Raw genomic sequence first — 12663 nt, 5'->3', positions numbered from 1 at the left:
GACCACCACACACTTCTAACAATGATAGAATGAAAACTACAACAAAATCAATAAACAAGCTACATTATCATAATTAAAAACATTCAAAAACTCATATCTACAAAATTTGTAAACATGTCCAAACATCTCTTAAATAAATAATTAGTTGCATTTCTTGTGCCCTACAGCAAGCTGTGGTTTGTATCAGTCTTCTGTTTTCCCCTCCCCTGCCTCCAAAACCTCACCCCAAGTGACCGTTGTCGTCTTGTGGCACCAAGCATGGCACCATCACCAAACCCAGGCTACGGAATAAGCCGTAGCTCAACAGGCTCATTAGCATAGTGCGGGCGAGGTCACGTCTTGCACAGTAACCTACATCAAAAGCCATCGATCCCTGTTCACCTTACCTATGTTACAAAAAGATCAATAACACAAAGGTAAACTTCCAATTGTAAAACCCCACCAAAATAATTTCCCCACCTGAGAAACCATGTCCGGTGATGAATTTGATACGCCTATTGTGAGGAATCTTTATAAGGGCACAAATATGGCGGTTATGAAAATGATGCACAATATGGTTTGGGAAATTTGGGTGAAAAAGGATCAATTTTGTATAGTCATCAAGGTAAGCTTACACGGAAAAGCGGGAAATTTTGATTTGTACTGGTTTAATCAACAGTCTGAGATAACAAAGCAACAATTTCACTGCCTGGTCCTCCACGACGCCAAAAAATACGCCTGTATTCTTTTTGACTGCGGAAGGTGCCGTTGTATCGATCGAGCCCGGGGATGACCAAATATTGGCGAAAATTTGACAATGATGAGCCGCGAGTTTCCGACTCAAACAGGCTCCCAGAAGACCTGAAAAGGGCGAAAAACTATCGGAATCGTTAGAATAAGGCACTTACCAATGGTGACGGGAATTTTCTTGCTCCATGAGAGTAATTCTTTCCTAAAATTTCGCCGCTCTTGAGCACACTGCGGGCTCCCGCAATCAACCATGTTGACCGTACACTGCCGCTTACGTCATGATTCCATGACCCCCGAATCCGTGACGTTTTGTGTACAGGTGCAAATTCGGGTGACCTCCAAACTCGTGACGTTTTACGTACAGGTGAGAAACCAGGAAGAGAACGTACCCCAACTCGAAGCACTTGCCACGCCTTTGTCAGGTAGGCCTAGGTAAGAGTGGTTTTAATTTGTTATTTCGATAGATTACAATCGGATTACACGGTAATTTGGACAGTGTGGTAGGGTGTTCAGTAACACCGATGCACGTGGGCAGGTAAACAAAAGGTGACGCACAGGTAAGTAACTAAATATGACTTGCCAAAACACGGGATCGTGACTTTAGTCATATCGCGTGGACACGAACGAGAATGTTGTGAGTATATTGTTGTGAAATTGTTTTGATGGTGTTACAAGCCCTTAGACATCGATGGTAGAACAACAGACAGGAATTCACCACAAGCAACAGGGTTATCGCGCGAAGGGTCAGAACTGTCATATTTAGTATATTTCAAAGTGGAAGTTTTTCCGATCAGATATTTCTTTGTAAATTTGTACAGATAATACAAATAAGGAAAAATACTTTTTTGGGTTTCAGAACCATGCATAAAAAGTTTCAGGTTAGAAGTTCACATTTAGTTGAAACCATTATTTGTGTCCTGTGAATGTTTTTTTCCTAAGCGTTGAGTAACCATGGTACACTACACTGAGTATCAATAACACTAATGGTCTTATTCAGTGTGTGTCTCAGTTAACAATTTATGTTAATGATTATATTTCAATTTCTTGCATCTCCAACAGCACCATGTCCAACTCCTATAAATACCCCGATGGAAGCTCCTACTCAGGCAATTGGAACGAGAACGGTCAACGCCATGGTTACGGATATATGAAGTTTGCTGATGGGTCACAGTTTTGGGGGATGTTTGACAATGGCTTGTGTTCAGGACCTGGAGTCATGAGGTTCACAGATGGTTCCAGGTACAACTGCAGTTTTACTATAGCAGGCTGCAAAATTCAGGTTAATCCGCTAGCCCAAGACAACAAAATTGTTGTGAAGACAACTAAAGCTAAAACCATGGTAGTCACAATTTTATATCAAAGTTTCAATTTTGATAAATATTAAACTGAATAAAATTTACAAAATGTAACCATAGTAAATGTTTTGGGTCTCATTGAAGCATGACTAGCAAACTCTGAGGACAAGTGAAATAAAGTTTTCAATAATCCTGAATTTCTCAGGCTGTCGAGACGTTGTGTTGGCTCTTAAAGTGGTGGGGGCATGGGTGGCCCAGTCGTCTAAGGCGTCGCGATTCGCTGTGCAGGGTTGTGTCCCTTGGGCACGCCAGAAACCTATGATTATGGGTTTGAATCCTGGTTCGCCCCGATTATGTTTCTAGGTTTGTCAGCACCATACCCGTGCTCGTGGGTTTCACCGAAGTGGTAAATGTCTGAGACCTGCATCACTTCTGGCTTTCCTCCCACAATAAGCTGGCACACCGTGATATAACTTGAATACTGTTAAAAGCGGCGTTAAACCCAACTCACTCATTCACTCACTCTTAAAGTGGTGTTAGGCTTCATTCAGTTGGCAGTCATTACAACTCAGATTGACACTACTCTACATTCTACCGCTACACACAGATCCGAGGACCATCCGTTACGGGTCACGTCAGAACGACCTTTCATCCAACCAATCAAAGGGCTGCTTACGAGATCGTCCAAATGTGTTTATTGTTATCATGCAACCTTGAAAAGGTTATCACCTGTACAATGTGTCACCTGTATGTACAAGTTTTCACCTGTGTGAGAAGCATCACCTGTCTATGGTTTGTTGCAGGTATGAGGGGGACTTCAGGCAGGGCAAGTTCCACGGCTACGGGGTCTTTAACCGCTGTGACAACATGAGGTTCGAGGGCGAGTACAAGGATGGAAAAATCTGGGGCATGGGTGAGTTACCATGGCAACTACTATACATCTTTAAGACCTTTAAGGTTACCTGGTTATTTGGCCCCTCCAGTCTGAAATACAAGGGCCAACATTAGTGATGAATATGATTCCTATCCTTGTCTGTCAGGAAACCAAAGATTATGTTATTGGAGTTTTTGATGGATTTAGTCCTATGTTCAAGTTCAACCATACTTGTCACAAGTCACTTACCAAGCTGACAAGGTACAGATGTCATCTATGGGATGACTCCACGTCCTGCTACATATTCCCAGTCAACAGAAGGCATGTCCCGAGCTGCATAGTAGGATACAGAGACTTAATTTGCTCATGCTCAGTGCCAATGTAGCAGCTATACAATTTCTGCTTTCCATGGTGAGATTCGAACCACAGACCTTCTGATCCGAGGTCGGACACTTGTCCACATGACCAAAGAGGTGACAGATGTCATCTTTTGGATGACTCCACGCCCGACTACACTTAGATTTTGTCCATCCATGCAAACTGTTGTCTGATGTCTTCTATTAAATTAGATCTGTGAAGATCCGGGGTAGAATATGTCTTCAGCAACCCATGCTTGTCGTAAGAGGTGACTAACAGGATCGGTTGGTCAGACTCGCTGACTTGGTTGATGCATGTCATCATATCCCAATTGCGTGGATCGATGCTCATAATGTCAATCACTGGAATGTCTGCTCAAGACTCGATTATTTACAGACGGCTGTCATATAGCTGGAATATTGCTGAGTGCAGCGTTAGACAACAAACAAACAAATCTATAAAATTAACCACTAATAACAACAGATTAGTTTAGCCTCTCATTTGCAACTCACTCAAACGATATTATTGATCACTGTGCAATATTTGTTGCCATGTTACAGGTCTGATAACATTCTCGGACAAGTCGCACGGAATGCCACGCAACGAGGGATACTTTGAGGGGAACAAACTCTTACGTCGGGAAAAATGTCCTGGAATCATTCAGCGTGCAAAAGATGCTTCAAATAAGGCAAAGTCTTACGTTTCCTGAACAATTGGTGTTCTTGAATCGTGAATGTCAGAACCCGGAACGCGTGCCTTATGAATTATGGAGGGAGTATCTTGCATGTCTAGCATGTCTGATCGAGCCTACCATGGAAGGGAGTACCTAGAGAAGTTAATCAAACATGACAACCCATCACTACCACCTACTTACATCAGATGTTGATTCCACTGTAGAATTTTCTGTACTTTGCATAATATATTTTAATGTTAAAGAAGTGATTGGTATTTTGTTATAGTGTGTGTGGGTGTGGGTGGTGGTGGTGGTGGGGTGGTGGGGTTGTTCTCGGGACTGTATCATATTTTGCTGACACCCCTTAACATCTGTAACCCCCCCCCCCCAATACATGCAACATGTATTCATTCAACCCCCTTATAATAAACGACGAGACCCTAAGTATGGTTCACATTTTTTTCATTTTATTCATGTCTCTTCCCCCCCCCCCCCATTGTTATAACTTCCCACTTCCCTCCCCTGCCCCTCCTCTTCCCATCCCCACCCCCACCCACTTTTGCTGTGTAATGTTTTCATGGCACACACACACACTCTCCACCCCTAATATATGCCCAGTCCATTATGTCAGGGAAGTTGGGTGTTGTCAGTATGTAGCATAATAGTAAACAACATGTATGTTTAACTGCAGGGTTCTTTGACTAAGAAATATACTGGTCAGCTTGGCATACTGACATCTTAATACTATTTCCATAATCCTATACACTGAAACTTTGTTAATCTGGAAACCTTTCAGACTAATACTGTCGGGCAACTCTACACAAACACAAAGAGACATTATTATGTACCTCTATTTTGTTTATGTGGAGATTTGTTAATCCTGATGGCTTCTCTGAATATGTTACCCTCTGAATTAACTGTCACTGTACACAAATAATTAATGGGTGATTTATTGGGTAATAGAATATCCCCATCTTAACTGGAGCGTATTTGTTGATGATGAGAGTGAATGTCCTACATCATCAGCTTCTATCTCTTCATCCCTGTTGGCGGCAGGGTGGCAGAAGTTCTGCGCTGGAGATCAGGTCAAATTCTGTAGCTGCTAGCACTATTTGTAAACTTTTGGACAAGGTCTGTGAGCATGGCAAAAAAATAACATTCATAATAATCAAAACAAATATGAAATTATTTGAATACTCGGATGAGATTATATAATATATATATATATATTACTTCCATGAAACATTTCCTGTTGTCAATGTTGAGTTAATTCTGTGTATTCCCAGCCACTGTGATTGTTAAACAATGTATTTGTTAGTGTTCTGTACTGTTGAGGTATATACAGTGTTGATGTATTCTCATGTTACACATGTTAACTGACTGTGTCAGCCTCAAGGGTGTATATCACACATAACTACCAGCCGTAGTGCTTCTTCATTTCTTGACCTTTACACTGATTTTTCCCTATAGCCGCTGTAAACAATTTTATTTTTACAGTATATCAGTAACCATGGTAACAGTATTGTCCTCAACTTGTCACCTGTATTAGTTCTAGATCTGCTCCTGTTTCTTTTTATGTTCCCTTAACCCTTTTTCATTTATAGTAGTCCTTAACAAACTGACATGGCTTCTGTTCCGACTTTAAATGATTATTAACACTTTTATTTTTCAATTTCAATGCCAGTCCTGCTTGTTTTTATTCATTCGCCTTCCAAGTGTCTTCTATGCAACATGCAGTTCCCAGGCCAGATTTAAAATAATAATAATTTGTTTAGATATTTTCCTCAAACATCTAGGTTGATAGTTCAATTATTATTTTTCTATTCCAATTCCAAATAGATCTACATCTTTTTTATTTCCAAAATATTTATCCTAATTCATTGTTTTGAAGATAAATTTTCAATATAAAGATAGCGAAAGTAAATTAGTTGTTTTAAAAAAATATAAAAATTTCTGAACCTAACTGCATTTAATTTTATTTAATTTAATTTAAATATTTTTAAGTTGGTTTGTAAACCAAATTTTTTGAGTGTAAATCTGGCCTTACTGCTCCACAAACACTGTGCTGTGCCTTAATGCTCTGTGGTGTGCTGGAGTAGAGAGCCTAGACAATCACTGTCTAGCACTTGTATTTCTGAATGTCTGTATACGATGGCTGTGGATCGAGGAAGCCCGACATGTGATATAATAACAAACATGGCTTGCCAGTTGGTGCAACAGTAACACAAGCATCAATCAGGGAAATAAAAGAGATGTATTATTTTTTACTAATTAAACCTCGTTGTGATTATCTATCATTGTTGATTGTTAATCATGTCCAATAAAGATCTGTGTTTTGTATCCAAGTGTCATGTGATTCTGAGTGGTTGTTAACATCTTCAGCAACCCATGTTTGGCTTAAAAGGCGACTACATGTATATGCTGGTCGTAAGAGGCAACTTATGGGATCGGGTGGTCAGGCTTGCTAACTTGGTTGATACATGACATCATATCTCAGTTGCAAGGATCGATGCTCATGATGTCAATCCCTGATTGTCAGTTCCAGACTTGATTATTTACAGACTGCCGTTATATAGCTGGAATATTGCTGAGTGCGGCGTTAAACAACAAACAAACACAAAAGGTTGTTAATATAGGCCCATAGTCACAGCATCAGCCACTGGTGTCACACAGTGATGAGGTCACATGTACAGATACATGAGTGGGTTGGGTTTAACACTTCTTTCACAGTACTTCAGTTTTATCTCAGCATGCCAGCTTGATGTGGGAGGAAAGCCTGAAGTGATGCAGGTCTCAGACCTTTACCATCTCATTAAAATCAGATCTTAGTTTTCGCTACCGCTTAACAAAGATCTGAGGACATCCCATTAGGGGTCATGTCAGAACAAACTTTTGTTAATTTTGACCGTCCAATGAAATGACTGACAAGAAATCGACATTAGCCAATCAGAAGGCAGCTTTCTCGAGCTATACGACACCAGTTTCAAACTGGCGACAATGCTTCGAAACATATTTAGACGTATTCTCGTTTAAAAATTTTAAAACTGATCAGATAAACATTCTGGAATGGCTTATAGATGGGCTAGATTGTAATGGATATAATCATAAAACCCGTAACTGTCGTTCGGAATACCCCGTGTTAAATATTTCATGGTTGCATGATCAGAAAACCCATTCCAACTGTCACTTTCATGATCTGGTAAGTAACTCTGATTGGTTGGACGAAAGGTCGTTCTGAAGTGACCCGTAATGGGTTGTCCTCAGATCTTTGTTTAGCGACAGCGAGAACTAAGATCTGATTTTAGTGAGATTGAGACCTTTACCACTTTGGTGAAATCGACGAAGATGGGTATGGTGCTGACAAACCTAGAAACATAATCAGGACAAACCAGGATTCAAACCCACAATCATAGGAACAATAATTATCATTATTAATTATTCTAAGGATACAACCTCTATTATATGCCAACTTCCGGTCACATTCTTACATCAAGTTGTGATGTCACTTCCGGTCACATTCTTACATCCAGTTGTGATGTCACCTCGGATCACATTCTTGCATCCAGTTGTGATGTCACTTCCGGTCACATTCTTACATCCAGTTGTGATGTCACTTCCGGTCACATTCTTACTTCCAGTTGTGATGTCACTTCCGGTCACATTCCTACATCCAGTTGTGATGTCACTTCCGGTCACATTCTTACATCCAGTTGTGATGTCACTTCCGGTCACATTCTTACATCCAGTTGTGATGTCACTTCCGGTCACATTCTTACTTCCAGTTGTGATGTCACTTCCGGTCACATTCCTACATCCAGTTGTGATGTCACTTCCGGTCACATTCTTACATCCAGTTGTGATGTCATTTCCGGTCACATTCTTACATTCAATTGTGATGTCACTTCCGGTCACATTCTTACATTCAATTGTGATGTCACTTCAGGTTATTGGTCAATGAGGTCACTTGCAGAATACGTCACGATAACCTGCACTCATAACAAAGATGATCAAAAGGTGGATCTACCTTCGGAAACTGCTGATGTCAGCTTTCTCTCTCCGACCCCCCCACCCTCGTCGAAGGGGTTGACGAAGAAGGTCTCGCCGAAGTGGTAGGTGGAGAGGATCTTCTGTTAGAAGTGTTTACATTCTGGGAAACCGTGCTCTGCCTCGTCATATTAGCGCTGTTGGAATGGTGATACAGTCTGTCAGCTCTATTGTCTGGGTCACTTTGTTGACACGAGACCATGGTGGGAAGGCGTAAGCGAATAGGCCTGTCCAATCCATCAATAGGGCGAGCACTTGTAGAGCCATTGGGTCTGGTACTGGACTGACAGACATTTCTGTTGGGCTGCATGGATATTTCCTTCATCTGTCCGACAGATAATTTTAATCCAACTAATGTATTTAGTTTCATCATAACTCCTTGAAGATTCTCAACTAATTGTTTGCAATATTTCAACTGAATCAAGACGTGATCTGGAAGTTGTTTGTTGCAAAGAGATCCAATAGTGGTGTGTCCCATACCAACGTTATCCAGTTGAATACTTCTGGATGAAGTGATCACTACGTTGCCACTATTCGCTGAAAGACTGTCCGCTGAGATGTTCAGCTTCCAAGGAATATGTCTCACTTCCACCCAGCAGCTGATGGAGTCTGCAAAGGCAAACAATCGTAAAGTTTCCGTCATCAGGGAGCTGGATCTGATTCCTTCTTGCTTTTGTATGTGAGCAACCACTGTAGTATTCATCTTCCCGAGGCAAGGGAGTTAACTGACTACAAAAGTTCTGTTTCCACCCTTCCCAAACTACGCTGGAACTTCGTTGCTCGATCGTAGTGCCACCAGTAGCTATTAAAAGTTATTTCCCTCCTATTGACCAATCAGAATCCACATCTCATATCACTTGCATTTGCTTCAAACAAAATGGCGGTGCCCAGTCAAGACGAACTGATCAATAATCAAGATTTATATTGTAATAAAACGGGTCTTACGTCGCGAAGTACATGAAATCATTTGAGCACCTTGAAAAAAAACATGAAAAGAATTGGAAAATATCTGTTGACACCCAGTGACAGTACACATGCTTTGCAAATCCTGCAGTTGATCGTAATCTGCACATTGAATTTAATGTTGTTCACGAACTGGATCTCTAGTTCGTTGCGGGATTTTGTTTGGACTATGTGTACACTGGTTAGTCCAGCCAAAATGTAACTCCATAATACCAGCCTAGTTCGGCAAAGGTGGAAACTGGACTTTTACAGTCAGTTAACTCACTTGCCTAGGGAAGATGTATGGTATTGTCCGTGGCTGACGACTGAGGAGTGAGAAAGAAATGCCATAATATGATCTCTATGAGTTCCCGACCAAAGTTGTCCGGGATCTGGATGGGAGAATCCAGGGGCTGAGAACAAGTTGATGAGTTGATCCAGTTCTGGAGAGGGCTTAATATCAATCTTCCTCTGTACATCATGGCCTAGATTTCCCAGAAGAGACACATATTGTGTGGGACAAGACGTTACCACGCTGACCATCATCAGTGTCTTGGCAAGTTCGGGGGACAGAGACATCAACTTGTTACTAGAAACGGGCCCCAATGTACACTATGTCCTGTGTTGGGAAGAATATGGACATGGAGATAGGAGTCTTGCAGATCCGTACTAGCAGATCCAGACTAATGAGCCATTTTGAGGCTTGAACATAACTTCTGAACTGATTCCATCTGGAACTTGAGAGCTGAGGTGAAATGGGGTTTAACGTCGCGTCCAAGATTATTGCAATTATATAGCGACGTGCATGCACGTGTGTGTGTGTGTGTGTCTGCTTTTACTAGTCCGGACTGATGCCGATTTATAGTGCTAGCCCACTGAGATACCATGTCACAGTTTAACATGAATACCCCACTCAGACACAGTATACTGACTCCGAGCCGACCAGTCCTTGTTTTAGCCCCTCAATGCCGAGCGCCAGACAGGGTAACAACAAGTACCATCTTTAACGTCTTTTGGTATGACGCGTCCGGGGAAGGAACTTGAGAGGAGGGACTAGGAAGGATTTAAGGACCTTGAGATCTAAAATCATCCTATGTCCGGGGAGTTCCTCTTCGGGACTAAGAATACTGGAGAGTAGAAACCCTTGCTGTAGACTGTCTTGAAGTCTCCGATTGGCATTTTTCTCCACTAGTGTCCCAATGGCAAGATCAGCTGCCTGTAATTTGGTCCCTTCTAGTTCTAGATGGAATCGTCTGCCTACTGGCCGGGATACAAGTAGAGAACGATGACGGAAGTGTAGCTTGCATCCCCTTGAAAAGAGGTTGATTCCAGTGGTCAGATGTGATCTGCTCCCCATTTTCGGTGTATGACAAAGATGCACTCACACTGGACCCCAAGTTGGTGATATGTTGAAAGTGGCTAAGCCTAATTTGTGGATAAAACCAGGTCAATAGGATCGGAATTGACAGTATGGTTGGTCTTGCAGTCAGAATCTGCGGTCACTCCGACCTCAAAGTCTAGAGCCTCTTCTGCTACCTCTTCGTCATTTGCGGTCAGTCTGATGTGAGGACTCTGAAGGCTGCTGAGCTCTATCCCTTCTGCGGATGGCTTGAAAAAAAAACACCTTCCCGGAAGGAACAGACCTCTTTCTAGACATTACAGCTGCTCCACCTCCAATGTAATGGATGCCAGGCGAGAATCAAACAAGGATTCCATGTTTTATGAATAGTTCTTTTGGCATGTTTATGGAGAAGGCCAGGGTCAGATCAGGTGAGGCAGTCTGAGGCGTCGTAGGTTTAGCACACAGTACAGGTGAAGCAGATGGGGTGAAAGCAAGAGCCACAGTTTTCTTAGCCGCTTCCTTCCTCTCGGCTATTTTTTTATGGATTCTGTATACTTGTTTAAAGCTGATTTTGAAAGGGAGGCGCACTGCTCACAATGCTTGTCTCCAAGACAAAGGATGTCCATACACTTCCAGGCAGGAAGGGAAAGAGGGTATCCCGTAATCGTAAAAAGCCCACATGATTTGCAAGTGGAGAGAGAGGCTGAGGATGCCATGTTGACTGGGGAAAGCACCTACACACACAAACACAAGTTTATACTTACAGGAGTACAAGTCAATTAACCACTTACTGAGAAGACTTATTATTCGTGGAAACAACGTAATAACAACTAATAACTGAATATAGCTAGCTGTATTGTGACCATACGGCCCAAGTGCTGGAGAAACGAGACTGTGAAAAGTTGATGTTCACTCTAGCACACACAGGAAAGAAGTGAGGATTTTCCCGTCTATGCAAGCTAGAGAGCTGTAAGCTGATTAGTACTAATGCGGTGACAACTAGTTGTGTGTAGTTGACAGTGAAGAGGACTTCTGTAGAAAATCTGAAGATTTAGTAACGGTGTGATTGCAACCCAAATACAGGAACAGATGAGCAAAAAATAACCAGGAAAAGATAATCTACAAAAAGTGTTTATTACATAGATTTATCATATAAAATGTTAGATTCTTTGAAAAACAAAGTGTATATAACTATCTAAAAGCAGCACTAAAATGTATTATAATAAATGCTGATTTCTCGCTTTGCATACAAACCAAACAATAAAACAAGCAAATATGTCTAAATTCTTCATGTACGGGAGATATCTGATTACAAGACAAGCTTTACACGGTGAGGTATGTTATAGTAGATTTGATACCTCTTAATCAAACTTGAAATGTACTGGAGCTATCTCACACTACAAAATAACCTTACACTGTGAGGTGTGTGATCGTAGATTGATACCTCTTTATCAAATTTGAAATATCCAAGAGCTCCCTGATGAATTGTGATAATACAAGATAACCTTACACTATCAGGTTTGTAATTGTAGATTCGATACCTCTGAATCAAATTTGAATTTCACAGGAGCTATCTGATACTACCACAAGATAACCTTACAGTGAGGTAAGCGACTGAACATTTGATACCTTTTAATTATATTCGAGACTAAATCAAAGCGCAAGAGGAACACATCCAACATGTTGTGAGGGAAATGTTTTACCATCAGCAGTAATGATTAAAGTGATATCAAAGCAGTCTGTACATAATGGAGTCAGATCCATGGTTGGGACGGATCAGACAAAATTGTGAAAACCTATCTCATATAACTGAATGTTGACAAAGTAATCACACCCTGATATTGCCAATAAGCAGCAGAGACATATAAATGCAAACTGAAGACATAACCACTGGCAGTGCAGACAGCAGGTAGAGGCTGTGGCCATCTTACGGGGGGGTCGGGTAGCCTAGTGGTTAAAGCGGTCCCTCGTCACCCTGAAGACTCAGGTTGGATTCCCAACATGGGTACAATGTGTGAAGCCCATTTCTGGTGACCTCCACCATGATATTGCTGGAATATTGCTAAAAGCGGCGTAAAACCATACTCACTCACTCACTCACATCTTACTGGGCGAATATGAACATACAGAGTGTTTGTCTGTTTGTTTGTTGTTTAACGCCACACTCAGCAAGAATCCAGCTATATAACAGCGGTCTGTAAATAATCAAGTCTGGACCAGACAATCCAGTGATTGACATCAATCATTGATCCACGCAATTGGGATACGATGACATGCATCAACCAAGTCAGCGAGCCTGACCACCTGATTCCATTAGTCGCCTCCTACGACAAGCTTAGTCACCTCCTACGACAAGCTTAGTCACATTTTACTGCAAGCAAGGATTGCTGAAGACCTATTTTACCCC

The 12663-nt window shown here is 41.5% G+C and overlaps 2 protein-coding genes across 8 annotated transcripts in view; one reads left to right on the top strand and one right to left on the bottom strand.

The window, feature by feature from the left end:
* LOC124111728 (ligand-dependent nuclear receptor corepressor-like protein) overlaps window positions 1–1043 on the bottom strand; it is a 35459-nt gene extending 34416 nt beyond the window's left edge. For all 4 annotated transcript variants that reach the window (XR_006857531.2, XM_046471512.2, XM_046471511.2 and 1 more), the window contains exon 1: window positions 888–1043. Coding sequence is in view for 3 of the 4 variants with exons in the window: in XM_046471512.2 (XP_046327468.1) it covers window positions 888–981 (94 nt within the window). In the remaining variant the exon portion in view is untranslated. The remainder of the gene's footprint in view (window positions 1–887) is intronic.
* On the top strand, window positions 1016–6268 carry LOC124111730 (MORN repeat-containing protein 4-like). Of its 4 annotated transcripts, none has more exons than XM_046471513.2 (4): window positions 1016–1161; window positions 1789–1968; window positions 2828–2937; window positions 3816–6268. In XM_046471513.2, exons 1-4 carry the CDS (start codon window positions 1016–1018, stop codon window positions 3962–3964), a joined length of 585 nt encoding a protein of 194 aa, XP_046327469.1. In that variant the 3' UTR covers window positions 3965–6268. The 4 variants fall into 4 exon arrangements, with proteins under 4 accessions (XP_046327469.1, XP_046327471.1, XP_046327473.1 ...); XM_046471515.2 differs by having other exon boundaries at window positions 1020–1151; XM_046471517.2 differs by lacking the exon at window positions 1016–1161 and adding an exon at window positions 1262–1286.
* The last annotated feature ends 6395 nt before the right edge of the window (window positions 6269–12663 follow it).

Source organism: Haliotis rufescens, unplaced genomic scaffold (genome assembly GCF_023055435.1).
Source record: "Haliotis rufescens isolate VD_foot unplaced genomic scaffold, xgHalRufe1.0.p SCAF_12, whole genome shotgun sequence".
In the NCBI taxonomy this organism is placed as follows: Eukaryota; Metazoa; Mollusca; class Gastropoda; order Lepetellida; family Haliotidae; genus Haliotis; species Haliotis rufescens.
Note: the sequence above shows the minus strand (reverse complement) of the source record. Positions and strands in the feature narration are given on the sequence as shown.